The following is a 13,653-nucleotide window of genomic DNA, read 5'->3' as shown; positions in this document are numbered from 1 at the left end:
CTTAACCCACACGTTGCAAATATCGCCCTAGGTCTATCCAGTAGTTTACAATGACATGCCTGTACAAATCCATACGCTTGTTACTGTATAGTTTTTATGCATTTGAGCGCTCATGTTGCTGCAGTCTCTGCTGTCACACTCCCGGGGCGACATAGGAATGCCCCAGTTATCGAGTAGACTTTAGTTTAATAATATATATATGGATGCATACAATAATGAACATTATAATTATAAGAATTAACGAATGAATGCCCCTGGTTAAATAAAAAGGTATCCTTGATTTACACAGTGGGCATTTGGTGCGTTCAAGGTTCAGCAAAGTTGTGTAATGTGTAGGAGTTTCAATGGATGGAAAGCGCGCTTCTCCGCCAAGCCGATTTCATATTTGGTTCACAACAATTACTGTACTCTACAAGTTATCATATATCGATCGTCGGGTGGGATTGTGTTGATGTAGCCCTCGGTGGTTTTACAACATCAGTGATGGTGGCATTGTTTTGAATGCACCCCCAGAGCTCAGCCCAAGAGCTGACACGTGGGTGGCTACGTCAATACGGCGGGAGAAGTGTTGCACATTGTTGTGCATGTTCATCTGGATGGAAAGAAGTTACGCTGTCCAGCTAGCTGTGTGTTCAAAGTAATAAAATAAAATACGTAGGTCAGCATTAAGACCCGAAATGGCAACGTCGTCATTGTCAAAGGTACTCTAAACGGTTGTATTTATACCTGGTATTTTATTCACATCCGGAGGAAGTTTGCTTGCTAGAGTTTGACATAATGTGTGCTGCTAGCTTCGCTAACGTTGCTTTGTGCCGCTTGTCATAGTTTTGTCTTTCCCGCAGGGCTGTTTTGTGTTCAAGCCTAGTGTTAAGAAGAAAAGTAAGACCGTCAGCGTGGGTGAGTAATCCCTAAATATGCCACATTGTTTACAAAGCATCTATGGTTGCTTTGACAACATTGAGTGAATGTAATGGTGTGCCTCCCTTCCCCTCCACAGAGGATTATTTCACTAATGGCAGTGAAGATATAGACAATAGTAAACTAAGGTTCAGGCTCTGCCGGACTCTCCAGGACAAGATTAAAACAGACACTGAGGTGAATATACTCTGATTTCTCCCTATCATCACAATCACCGCCAGGTTTAGTTCACCACAATCATCAGCACTGTCTATGGATAAAAGTTATGATCATTACTCAGGCATGAGGGCAGTCAAATTATGTTTTTAATCAAACGGCAGTATGTGTATGCATGAGACTGAAAAGGATTAGGCAGGTGGTGGTGTAATATCTTTGCTTATATTCAGGGGTTGCTTACTCCAGACTTGATGTGACTTATGTCCATTCGCAGGCATTGCAGGACGAGCTGAACAGGAAGACCCTGGATAGCCTCCTGGAGTTTATCAGGAAGTGCGCCTCGACATTCCAGCGGCGCTCAGATGACTGGGCCTCGCGTATGAGAGCCAGCGAGATCCCCACGGCCGCCCTCGGGCTGGGTACGAACCACGCATCCTCATGCATTACATTACTTTAGTTTATCAGACGCTTTTACCCAAAGCGACTTACTATAATTCCATTAAACGTAGGAAGTCGGTGTGCCACTACTCGCCAGAACTGTGCATCTCCTTTCTAAACAAGTGATCAAGAGCATAATCTAGTGCTGAGGCCAAAGTGCATGAGTAGAAAAATATAAATACAATATCCTTGTAGTACTTCTTGAAGGGGTGAGTTTTGAGACTGCGGTGAAAGATGGGCAGGACTCTGCTGCCCTGACGTCAGTGGGCAGTTCGTTCCACCACTGTGGGGCCAGGACATGCGTTTTTTACAGAAGAATCCTTGTTTTTTCCAACGCATCATGTGTTTATGTAGTGTTGCCCAGTAGAGATGGTATATAACTCAAATGTGTCTGTCCACCCGTCTCCTCTCTACTCCTGTTGTTCTCTCAGGGGTGAACGTACCAGATCACGATATGACTTTCCAGAGTCTGGCTGCCATCCTCCAGCAGTCTGTCACTCCCTATGTGGTCTCCCTACAAGCCAAAGAGTGTGGAAGTTAGTATCTGGAACGCCCTTATATTTGAAGTTGTCAATAAGAAAATAGGTTTGGTTTTGACACAGCTGTTCATTCGTGTCTCTGACCTCTTGGTATTGTGTCTTCAATACTCTCTCCTCTCAGCACTGAAGCACCTCATGCAGAGGGTCCTCGAGAGGCTGATGGGCACCAGTGTGTCCGTGGATGATGAGGAGGAGGAGGAGGGAGAGCCTGAGCAGCGCACTACCCCGGCCAACCAGAAGAGGGTGCACTGCTCCCTCAGCACTCTCTGTGACTGGTACAAGGCCAAGACTAAGGTAGGAGGAGAAGACCACTGCTCAGGACTTTAGACTGCCAGGCGGAATGTGTTGCTTGTGATGCTTCTTGTACCACTCCAAAATGCGAGTCCAAATATTGATCTTCTTTATCAGTCTTTTTCTAGCGTCCTGTGTTTTTTTATGTTTCTTTGTCCTTGTTTTTTTGTGTTTTGGTGCTTTTTGCCATTGATTTTATTTATTGATGTTTTGTGAAACACTTTGTGACCCCTGTCTGTGAAAGGTGCTGTATAAATAAAATGTACTTACTTACATACAGTCTTGACTCTGAGGGTTATGTTTGTGTTTTCCTCATAGAAATCTTCTACTGCAACCCCAGGCAAAAAGCGGAGCTCTGCCAGCATGGAGGTGCCCCAGCAACAACCTCCCGTCGTAGTCGTCTTCAAAGACTTAGAGGCGTTCAACCCCAGAGTGCTACAAGACTTTATCCATATCTGCAGGTAGCACACCTACCGAGGTCACCTCCCCCGCACTCTCCCTGAGAATCATTAAGATTGACATTCTCAGAACTGCAAGATATAGTGCCTGTCTACACATTGCACATATTACCTGTGGAAAGGTTACACAAAGGCCTTGTCTGTCTGTCATGCAGTACACAAGACAGTGTGCAGAGTGTCTTCGCTCACTAAGCCTTCATCTTCCTGGTTGTGTTGTGTGGAAACAGTCGGTACGTGGAGCAGCTCCCCCTGATGTTTATCTTCGGCATCGCCACGTCTCCCAGCACCATCCAGAGCATGCTGCCTCACTCCGTCTCCTCCCTGCTCTGCATCCAGCTCTTCCAGTCCCTGTCCTGCACGCAGCACCTGGCCACCGTCATAGACAAGGTGGGGACAGTAGTTTCCTGTTCCGGGTCAAACCGCTAATGCCGAGCTCACGCTGGAAGATTTTCAAAATCCTAACCAATTTCGAAATCTGGTTGCATCACACACACAAGGAGAATCTTAACAGATGTTCTTCTCAAGAATCTCAAACAAGCACACACTACAGGATTTGAAAATAACAGGTCATCAAACACTACAGGATGTTATCGTGCCCGAGGGGGCAACTAACCACTGGTCTCGCTTGTAAAGTAGTGACGTAATAATCTAAATATCAAACATTCGATATGATCAGGGTATCTGATAATGGGTCTGCGAGCCAAATGGGAGGTATATGGTTGGATCTGTAAACTCCTAACATTACAAGTCAATCTGGCCCAAACATCCATACCGACCAACATTCCAGACCAGATTTCTCCTCCGATTGTTGGCAGGGGTGAATTGGGGTTGAATCGGCCCAAAAATCGTCTAGTATGAGCCCAGCATAAGATCTACCCTGTAGTTGTGCTCTGAGTACACCGAGGTAGGATGAGATTGGAGATCCATCCTCACGAATCTTGAATTTTTTCACTATCATCTCCCAATATAGTTTTTACTCACTACTGATGCTATTTTGAGTCTGTCCTACCTGTCCGGAGTATAAGATCCAGACCTTAGTGGAAATGTCTCTCTCTACGCATCTACCTCTCCAGCTGATCCTGACGTCCAGTTTCCCCTTCAAACTGAGTGCTAAGGTGCTGCAGGTGCTGATCAGCATCTTCCTCTACCACGACTTCTCAGTACGCAACTTCATCAAAGGCCTGCAGGTGAGGAGAGATTCATCCAGTGTGTGTGCGCGCGCGTGTCTGGACGTGCGCAAAGATGTGTACTACCGTGTGCACAGAGCTGTTTCAAGTGAAGGCTGTGTATATCTTTGTGTGTGTGTGTCTGTGTGAATGCCTGTGTTTCTCTGACTCCAGTCTGCCCCCTCTGTAGCTGGCCCTGCTGGAGCACTTCCACTCCCAGCCTCTGAGCGTGCTGTGCTGTAAGAAGACTGAGGCTCTCAGCCACGCCACACAGCTCAGCCAGCAGGACCTGGAGAGGGTCCGACAGCTGCCCTCCTTCAGGAGGTAAACAACTGTCTGAACACTAGGGCCGGCCCGAGTAATTCGAGTATTCCACTATTTGTTTGGTACGTTGGTATTCAGAGCTCAATTTAATATTCGGAGTATTCGTTTTTTGTCCCGATACTCCAAACCGATACCAACGTTACACTGAGTGACTCGCAAAAGTGCAACTGAACTGAAGTGGATTTCATGTTCGTGTTTTCTCCCTCAAAACACTCTCTGTGGGTCGAAAATGATTCTTAAATTGACAGCCCTAATCCAGCTATTAGCTTGCTATTTAGCAAGCATTAGTTTTCCTTTGCAAACGCGACACAAGCACGTTGGTAGGGAGAGAGTTGAAGTGAGGAAAGCTGGATCATGTAGCCTACGTTTGGTAGAAAACAGCCCAAAATGTTTTTTAAGCCATTTTGAGTTTTGATGACTTTGGTAGGCTACTATCAGCCTCTTGTTTAATGTGGTACAAAATAGATTTTTATAAAACTGAATTGGCCAGAACGCAAATATGAAACCTTGTCAGAACGTGAAAGTGAAACCTAAACTTGGGCAAACTGACACAGTCACAAGTCATGATAAAATAAACCCACACATGATTACATCATGAACAAAAACAGCTAGTGAGCTAAACAATCTAGCAACAATCTACGAGTAGCTGGAGGAAAAAGTTGGACAACAAGAGAACGACTGTCTGGCGCATTGCTCCACTTGTCACCGGTAGATATAGACTTTGCAATGCTACCACCTAGGGATTGAGAACAAATACTATTCGCTATTCACGCGTTCCCACCAACAAGTACTTGAAGCCTGTAAAATGGTATTCGGGATAGGCCTTCTTAACACGCATACACACACGTATCTTACAATGTAAGTAAGTAAAGTTTATTTAAAGGTGAATGCTTGTTTTTGACAACCTGGACCTTATTTACGGCATATTATAAGACGTTTGACTCACTGAGATCACTTTGGTGTAATTCGGAGGAATGTAGAAGAAATTTTAAATCCAGCGCGAGCCAAGTATATCCATGTAATGGCGGCGGACGGGCACTGAGAATGCAGCTTCTAAAAAATCTATTTTCTGCCGCGAAAGGCTTGTTTTCATCAATCTGTCTTTATGAATCACTAGTTGTGCTTACATAGAGCGAGGGATTGTTGTGGTTTTTCACATGCCTCTGTAATATGATCTTTAGAAACGTCTTTAGAAACGAAATAGCTTCCCCACGCGCTGGATTTTAAATTTCTTCTACAGGCCTCCGAATTACACCAAAGTTATCTCGGTGAGTCAAACGTCTTATAATGTGCCGTAAATAAGGTCCAGGTTGTCAAAAACAAGCATTCTCCTTTAATTTAGCACCTCTCATAGACAGTCACAAAGTGATTCACAGAATTAAAAACAGACATCAGATAAAAGTACAATAACAGAGATAAGACATAAACATACGGCTAGAAAAATGCCTGTCTAAGCAGGTGAGTCTTTAGCTGCCTTTTAACAATGTCCACAGAGGCTACAGCTCAACCTGTGGAAGGACATTCCACAGCTTAGGCACTATAGATTCAATGACTCGGTCGCCTTTTATCTTGAGCCTCGTTCGGGGGACAATCAATAGGCCCTGATCGGACGACCTCAGTGACCTGCAGGCAACATATGGGTGGAGAAGGTCACCCATGTGATCACAAAGACCTTGAACTGTCTTGTGAGATGGGCTGCTACAGTAGGTGATGTAAGATTGCCTTGAGAACCAATGGTTCTCGAGCCTAGCGGCCCATAGGACAGGAGCCTGTCTCCTGATTCCTTAGCGTGACTTACCCCCTTACTCACAGGGACTTGCCCCCAATGCAACCCTTGATGCTGAGTGCCAAGTACCATTTTTTATAGTCTTTGGTATGACTTGGCCAGGGATCGAACTCCCAATCTCAGGGCAGACACTCTAACCACAAGGCCACTGAGTTGGTCAGACATCAAATGTGATGTGCCTTCCTTCATTGTTTGTTCCAGGTACGTAGAGGCGCAGGAGCCCCAGGAGCAGGTGGAGCTGCTGACCAGCGATGAGCACGTCAAGGTAAAGGCCCTGTCCACAGCCACCTCAGACTGGACTCAGCCCATCCAATAAAAGCGGGCTGGGCGGGGTGGGGGTGGGGGGTGGGGGGTAACAAGTAACATTTTCTGAAGAAAATGTGCGCAGCCAAAAGGTTTTACTTTAAAGTGGGAGTTTAAAGCCTTAATTGTTAGTATTTCGATCAGGTCTAACCTGTTCTTTGCGACTTCGTTCTGCTCAGGAGGTGTGTCAGAAATTCCTGAAAGAGCTTCATAAATACCACAAGAACTACTACCCCATCCTGAGGTGTCTGCACGTCCTGACCGCCACTCTGCCCAAGTTTCCTCTGGGGAAACAGGTGAGAAAGTGTCATAGAAATTGTTATCCTCAGCCTTGTTCTTTGTTTTACAGTTTCACTCTACCTCCATCAACCTTTCACATGCTAAACCCCTGGCTGTGCTAACCTCATTTATAACATCACCAGGAGGTCGATTCACCCCAGACTTTCAGTCTGGCCTAGAGTGACCTTCCATTATTCTGTTGTCCCTACCTGAAACCTATTCAAAATGTACCGCTCATTCTAATATCACGTGTCTGAACGCTTGACCACTGTTGATATCTGCCATTTATTATGACGTGTACAGATGGGTTAGCCAATCAAATCTCTGGAAGCATCACATCCGTGTATTGCTTGAATATAAGACCGCTCAACTCAAGACTGTTTCACTTCTGTCGGATGAACCACTCACGTGCGTTATCCTGAAGTCCTTGCGCTCGTATGTTTTTTTAATAAATCAGACTTAACCTCTTTGAGCGAACCTTGGCAAATCCTTTACTTTCAATCAGATTTATTTCCACTACAAATGTTCGCCAAAACAAAGTTCTGCTGCCGTTACCAGGGCATTGCCAATGTGCTCTGCTTGTTCATGGAAATGTATCATCCGTTTTCCTCCTTTCCAGATTAGAGAGCTGCACATCTCATGTTTGGAGAAGAATGTGTGGGGGAATGAAGAGTACCAGTCTGCCATGCAACTCCTCAGGTGAGGCTTCAGAAGTAGGCCGTATCTCTCCGCCATGTCGAGCGTACGCTTCTCCAACAAGCCGCTGACGAGAGACCCATGACTCCCCTCCAGGATGCTGGCCAAAGACCAGCTGTTCACAGCCCTGCAGACGTGCGCCGAGATCCTGAAACCTGGCAAGACCAAGAAGACGAGGGCTGCGCTCGTCCAGCTGAAAGAGTTTCTGGTCAGATTCGACCAGCTGGACAGTAAGTAGGGATGACGGTGACGGTTATTATTCAATTGCCAACTCTGAATATTTATTTCCTTCTTATCTGACCTTTTTGGTATTCTGTCTGACCCCAACCCTGCTCCTATCAGATGCCCCCACTGAGAGTGCTGATGGGGAGACCCTGACGTCTCCGGGGAAAGGCCTTCAGAAGAAGACCGATCTCTTCCAACTGCAGAAGGTACAGTAGCTCTCTGCCTGCTAGTGTGTGACAGGTGTGTTCCTCCTCACTATGACTGATGCAGTATAACGTATCCTTATTCTCCCCCGTGTCCCAGTCACTGCTGGAGATGAAGGATTCTCTCCGATCCAAGAAGATGACTCGGTTTGAGACCCTGCGAAGCGAAGCTCTAGCGTTCATCGACGGCCTTGTGAGGTGAGAGAGGTGCCATGACGCACGGTCAGGAATTAAGTCAGAGGTTTTGATTTCTCCAGGCTTTGTCCAAAGGTTTAGCACTGAGGACGCACTGGGTAAAGCTGATATGGTGGTCATTCTGTATACCTTTGTTTTCCCAGGATGCATCTGGCCCCGCCAGAGTCCCAGCCGTTGTACGAGGTGTACTACTACAGTTCCTCGGCCGTCCTGAGACGCCACCTCAACGCCACGCCACGCACCTCCATCCAGACCGCCCTCAGCAATCCCTACCACTACCTACAGGTACCTGGGTCCTAAAAAGATCATCCCTCCCTCCCTCGCTCTATCCATCCATCCATCCATCCATCCATGGACGTGAAGATGATGTTGATAACGCTGATATTGTGTTGTTAGAATGACAGCCTCCGGACCGAGGATGGGTCAGTGTCCAACGCCGCTCCGGACATCTGCATTGTGTACAAGCTCCACCTGGAGTGCGGCCGTCTCATCAACCTGTACGACTGGCTGGAGGTTGGTCTCATCACAGCAGTGTGAACGTGTGGATAGTAAGGATAGGATAAATTGATGTGTTGTGTCAATGTAATGTACGTGTTGATGTGTCTTAACAGCTCCAGGACCATGACGGAAATAAGTGTTTACACTTTCTCATGTTATCCTTTGGATTCTTGTTGTCTTAATCCATCAATTAATAAATTAATAGTACAGTGTACGTACATGTTTCCGGGTTAACCACACCTTTCTCTGGAGTTTGGCCGCTGAGTTTGATGCCTTAACGGCTCATAGTAACTGTATTCATGTCTTCCAGGCTTACGCCACTGTGGCCTCGGCTGCAGAGGGCAAGGATCCTGACTCGGCAGATTACGGCAAAGTGGATGAACTCAAACAGTATCCTCTCATTCATTGTTCGATCTCTTTATTATGTTTTATTTACAAAACGTTATGAGAATAAATTGTGTGAATTGTGCCAAGTCAGATTACCCTTAAGGGGCCTTTAGACAACACACCCACCCAACGACCGCTTGTTCCTTCACCCGCTCCCCCCCCCAGCGCTCGTTTCATCCAGGCGGTGTCAGAGCTGGAGTTCCTGGGCTTCATCAAGTCCACCAAGCAGAAGACGGACCACGTCGCTCGACTGACCTGGGGGGGCTGCTAGCCTCCGTGTGCTGCAATTAGGTGGCATGGTTGTCTGTTACGTTATCAACTAGGCCTTAAAGAGGGTCATACTGCTCAATCATGAATTGGTTCGTTTTGTTTTAAAACGCCTATGTCAGCATCGGACCATCTGGCAGGCGACTGCGTCGGAGGCCGATTGCTGCTTGGAACATCCCTCTTTCTTTCCTCTTAGCAGTCAGATCGGATCATTGACGGGCCTGAGTGACCACCACCACCACCACGCCAGTACTGTAGCGCTGGGGGTGGACTTAGCACGCCGTCTAGACGAGTCATAGCCCCGAGACCCTGTTGTACATGTCAGTCAGTTGTATTTCTAATAAAAGCTTATTTAAATGAAATGTATTGTACTGTGTGTATGAATAATACAGTTTAAGGATGGGTTCATTATTCATAAAACATGTGCCCAGTAAAGATCCACACTGTCACTAATATGAATGAAAAACTACTTACATGTCATAGTCAAATTACATTACATTTACATTAGTTTTTTAGCAGATGCTTTCATCCAAAGCGACTTATAATTGCATTTAACGTACTGTAGGTAGTCACTGTACTACTCGCCAGAACTCACAAGTGCATCTTTCTAAACAAGTGACTAAGGGCATGATCTAGTGCTGAAGGCAAAGTGCAAGAGTAGCTAAATATAAGTGCTTAAGAGGGAAGATCCTGGTAGTACTTCTTGAAGAGGTGAGTTTTGAGCCTGCGGCGAAAGATGGGAAGCATTGACTGCAGTCCTGACGTCAGTGGGCAGTTCACTGCAGGTGGCGGAATTACTCAAAAAGCCAGTTTTCCTTATAAAACGAGTCAAGTTTGTGATTAGATTTTTTTCAGTATCCCATTACGTCACAACAGGAAGGTTCTGGTTGCTGCAGATGGGTTAAGGATGCATACAAATTGAATAATTAAACTGGAGTTGGATCTCTCCCTGTCCCGCCCACCCAGATATGGAGGTGAACGGACTAGGTAAGGTATACCATTTCCTTGGGATCTGGGGTTAAATGTACCTGGTAGGGTATACTATTTCCTTGGAATCTGGGGGTAAATGTACCTGGTAGGGTATACCATTTCCTTGGGATCTGGGGGTAAATGTACCTGGTAGGGTATACCATTTCCTTGGGATCTGGGGGGAAATGTACCTGGTAGGGTATACCATTTCCTTGGGATCTGGGGGTAAATGTACCTGGAAGGATATACCATTTCCTTGGGATCTGGGGGTAAATGTACCTGGTAGAGTATACTATTTCCTTGGGATCTGGGGGAAATGTGGTCCTTGCTCTATTGGCTGCACCAAGCCGTCAGTGAGAATGAGTCCAGGGCAGTAGTGCTGTAGCAGTCGTGTCTACATGATCAAGACTCTGTGACAAAATTAACCTTCTAAAGGCACGGTATCAAGCTTACAACAAGATCTTTATATCCTCTTCACAACATAACACACTACAAACATGTTTAAAACATTTTATTGTTTGGTTTTTCCACTAAGTACATATAATTGAAAGTAATACCAGGAAAACAAAAATGTCAAAATAAATAACATTTGGATAGGGAGAAAAATATCAAATGAACCCAATTTACACTCCTAAAGTCCAATACAAAAAAACATGAACCAGGGGTATCGGCAAAGACTTTGTCTCATCGTACTAATCCATATCTTCCACTTGCTCATAGATTGACCAGCAAACCTTACATGAATTTCTACATTGCTTTATCATATATACATGTAACAAAGAAATAAAACAATGAATAACAAAGTTGGAATGCCAGGTGTCTTTATAAAATCAAGAGAGGAGTGTAAATACAGGTGCAGCAGGGAAACGTAGGCCACTGGTATAGAGAGAGAGAGATGGGGTCCATGAATTTACATTAGTAAGCACCTAAGTTGCTTACGACAGAGTGGTAACCACTGACAACGGCTTGTACAAACCTTTGCCCAAAGGAGAAATATGGCACAGTAAGAAAAAGTTTCATAACTGAATCCCTTGCAACGGATGGTTTCAGAGATTTTTTTTCCCTCAATAGCTCGCAGTAAAGAGAAGGTCGCCTGGCACAGTCGTCTCCCTCAGGAAACATCTGGAAAAGAACAGATAAAAGGAGACGGGAACCAGAGCTCCATTAGTATTTTGATAGTATAACCTTTACCGTCTGTTCCCACTGAAATGCCACAACAGAATCCTTCACAAGGAACCAGGAATGACAGATGCCCTGCGAATTCAAAAAAGGGAGAGGAATACAACACTCACAGCTTGCAGGTTGCTCTCCAAATCTTCGCATCAACTGGTCATGTGTAAACTTCACAAACGTGTCATATTGTTCTGTAACAAAAAGGGGGACAGAGAGGGAGAACAGTGATACCGATGCACGGACTTAGAACTTCTGTATCGGACTGTCGTTCCTCAAAGCTGCGCACACACCTGCTAATTTTGAGGTCATGGTCTCCTCATACTCCTCCCGGACTTTCTCCTCACGCTCTTTCAGTAGACGCTCACAGATCATCCCCACTTGTCTCAGGGTGAACAACGGCTGCTCTTTCCTCGATGGAGAAACGCCTCCAGCAGGTGTGCCTTCAGAAGACGAGGAAGGTGATGAGTGCCAAGTTTCCATTTTAGAACCCGAGGAGAAGTAACTCTGAACCTGCCCATGTTCTCTCCTCATTCTTGAGTGTTGATATTGACCATGATCTTTGTGGTTTTATTCTCGTGAGTATTGCATGTTGATATCGATGTCTCTATCATGTTGATTTGATTTCTACCATCTTGAATGTAAAAATACAAATCCCTACATTACCACATAGCCCAAAAGACAATAATAATCTGTTCTCTTGTGTGCCAAAGCTGATTGGTTTGTTTTTATGTGTGTGATATTATCGATTCCTTATTACGGCAAATATTTACTGTTGACTCAAACCGACCTGACATACTGGACCCCCCCATGAGGGAAGGGTGAGGGGGGGAGTCAGGCGATGGGAGGTAGCAGCCCTCTGTCTGTTGGTACCCTCCATCTAGATGCTTCCTCTTCTGAATTCGTTTGTACTCCTGCTTGATGTTGTTCAGGATTTGTTCTAGAATGGGGCGGGACACAAAGGAAAACAAGGGAAGAAGAGAATGGGGTTGTGTTGGACAACAGTGGTCAGATTTGCCTCTACGAAGTCCTTTCATAACTGCAAAGCTAAATCCAATGATGGTTAACTCTAGGCATTAGTGTGCAGCACAAAATGAAGCCATACTAATCTGGAATCCAAGACGACGCGACATAATGCAAAAGAAACCACCAGCTGATTTATTACCACCCGCAAATGAGTCAAAGATAATCATGTTAGTTTGCTACACCAGCTATATTGAGTTTAGTTAAACCCAGCTAAGCCAGTAATCTAGTTAACCTTACCTGCAGTAAGTCTGGACGACGACTCCCCAAAGGGCGAGGGCTCCATACGAAGATACTTCCTCGGGGATGATGAAGAGGATGATGTGGACACCGGGATGCATCTTCGTCTTTTGGGGGACGTGGGACTCATCAATGGATCAAAATCCATCGTCCTCTTCAAGGTGGCTCCACACGCCATGACTTGTCGTTTGGCTAAACTGAGCAAGAACGAAGAGCAGTGTGATTGATGGTGCGTTCGTTTATAACTGGGAGGTGGCAAATTGCGACTTGCTACTAGGAATGACTAAATAAAACACCCATGAACTCGCACTTCCTCGTCGCAAATTCGGATATGTTTCTCAGCCCCCAGTTGCTCGAATGCACTAGATATAACTAGGTAACTGTGATATAATGGTATAGATATAACTAGGTAACTGTGATATAATGGTATATAGCTCGAATGCACACAGGTCGGAGGTAGGTATTTTGCCACTTGCGACTTGCCACCTCCGACCACAAACGAACGCACCATTAATGAAGCTGCCCAGCAAAATGAGCTCACGTTAGCTGGATCCTAGATGGCTACCGAGCTAACGAATCGTTAGCTAACGTTAGCATAAGCACAAGCTAGTGTTAGCTTCCCATAGCTAGTCAAAGCTAACTAGTTTGTTAAGCTACACGGTCGCAAACAGGAGCAAAGCTAATTTAGGTCACTAGCACTACGTGGATAGAAACAGGCCAGTGGAAAATCAATCTGCTAACTCACGTTAATAGTTAGCTAACTAGAAAGCTCAGCAGTAGATAACTACAGTAATATAGTATATAATAATACTTGTTCTAGCTAGCTATACAGTTAGATCACACTTTTGCACCCGCAAAAAGCCAGTGAGCGACTAACTACCTCACGTTAGCTACTAGCTAGGCACAGCTAACTTCTAGCGTTAGCTAACGTGAGCTAAACCCAAAGAAAACGCATGATCTTCACAAAAGTTGTCCTCCTTTCCAATCACCTTGGCTCTGGTCTTCAGTGGATGGTCGTATTCTACAGCTCCTTTTTAGTTCTTGGTCAAGTCACGTTATATCCGGCTATTATACACGTTTTGAAGGAGATTGAGCTAGCTGGCTTTGCTACTGGCCACCAAC

General features: G+C 45.4%; 2 protein-coding genes across 2 annotated transcripts; one reads left to right on the top strand and one right to left on the bottom strand.

Annotated features, from left to right (window-relative positions):
• The first annotated feature begins 573 nt into the window (after positions 1-573).
• Positions 574-9,393, top strand: orc3 (origin recognition complex, subunit 3). Its single transcript, XM_084451270.1, has 20 exons — positions 574-701; positions 843-897; positions 998-1,095; positions 1,349-1,493; positions 1,944-2,048; positions 2,173-2,345; positions 2,661-2,803; positions 3,028-3,187; positions 3,874-3,987; positions 4,157-4,290; positions 6,278-6,341; positions 6,559-6,675; positions 7,278-7,357; positions 7,451-7,584; positions 7,697-7,785; positions 7,883-7,980; positions 8,121-8,262; positions 8,374-8,490; positions 8,786-8,865; positions 9,028-9,393. The coding sequence occupies exons 1-20, from the start codon at positions 678-680 to the stop codon at positions 9,131-9,133; spliced, it is 2,178 nt and encodes a 725-aa protein (XP_084307396.1). The 5' UTR covers positions 574-677; the 3' UTR covers positions 9,134-9,393.
• Positions 9,394-10,623: 1,230 nt separating this feature from the next.
• LOC311319852 (akirin-2-like) lies at positions 10,624-13,653 on the bottom strand. Its single transcript, XM_084451475.1, has 6 exons — positions 13,521-13,653; positions 12,532-12,728; positions 12,059-12,208; positions 11,562-11,711; positions 11,391-11,462; positions 10,624-11,220 (listed from the first exon to the last, which is right to left on the bottom strand). The coding sequence occupies exons 2-6, from the start codon at positions 12,707-12,709 to the stop codon at positions 11,210-11,212; spliced, it is 561 nt and encodes a 186-aa protein (XP_084307601.1). The 5' UTR covers positions 12,710-12,728; positions 13,521-13,653; the 3' UTR covers positions 10,624-11,209.

Source organism: Borostomias antarcticus (genome assembly GCF_949987555.1).
Source record: "Borostomias antarcticus genome assembly, chromosome: 16".
NCBI classification, from domain to species: domain Eukaryota; kingdom Metazoa; phylum Chordata; class Actinopteri; order Stomiiformes; family Stomiidae; genus Borostomias; species Borostomias antarcticus.
Note: the sequence above shows the minus strand (reverse complement) of the source record. Positions and strands in the feature narration are given on the sequence as shown.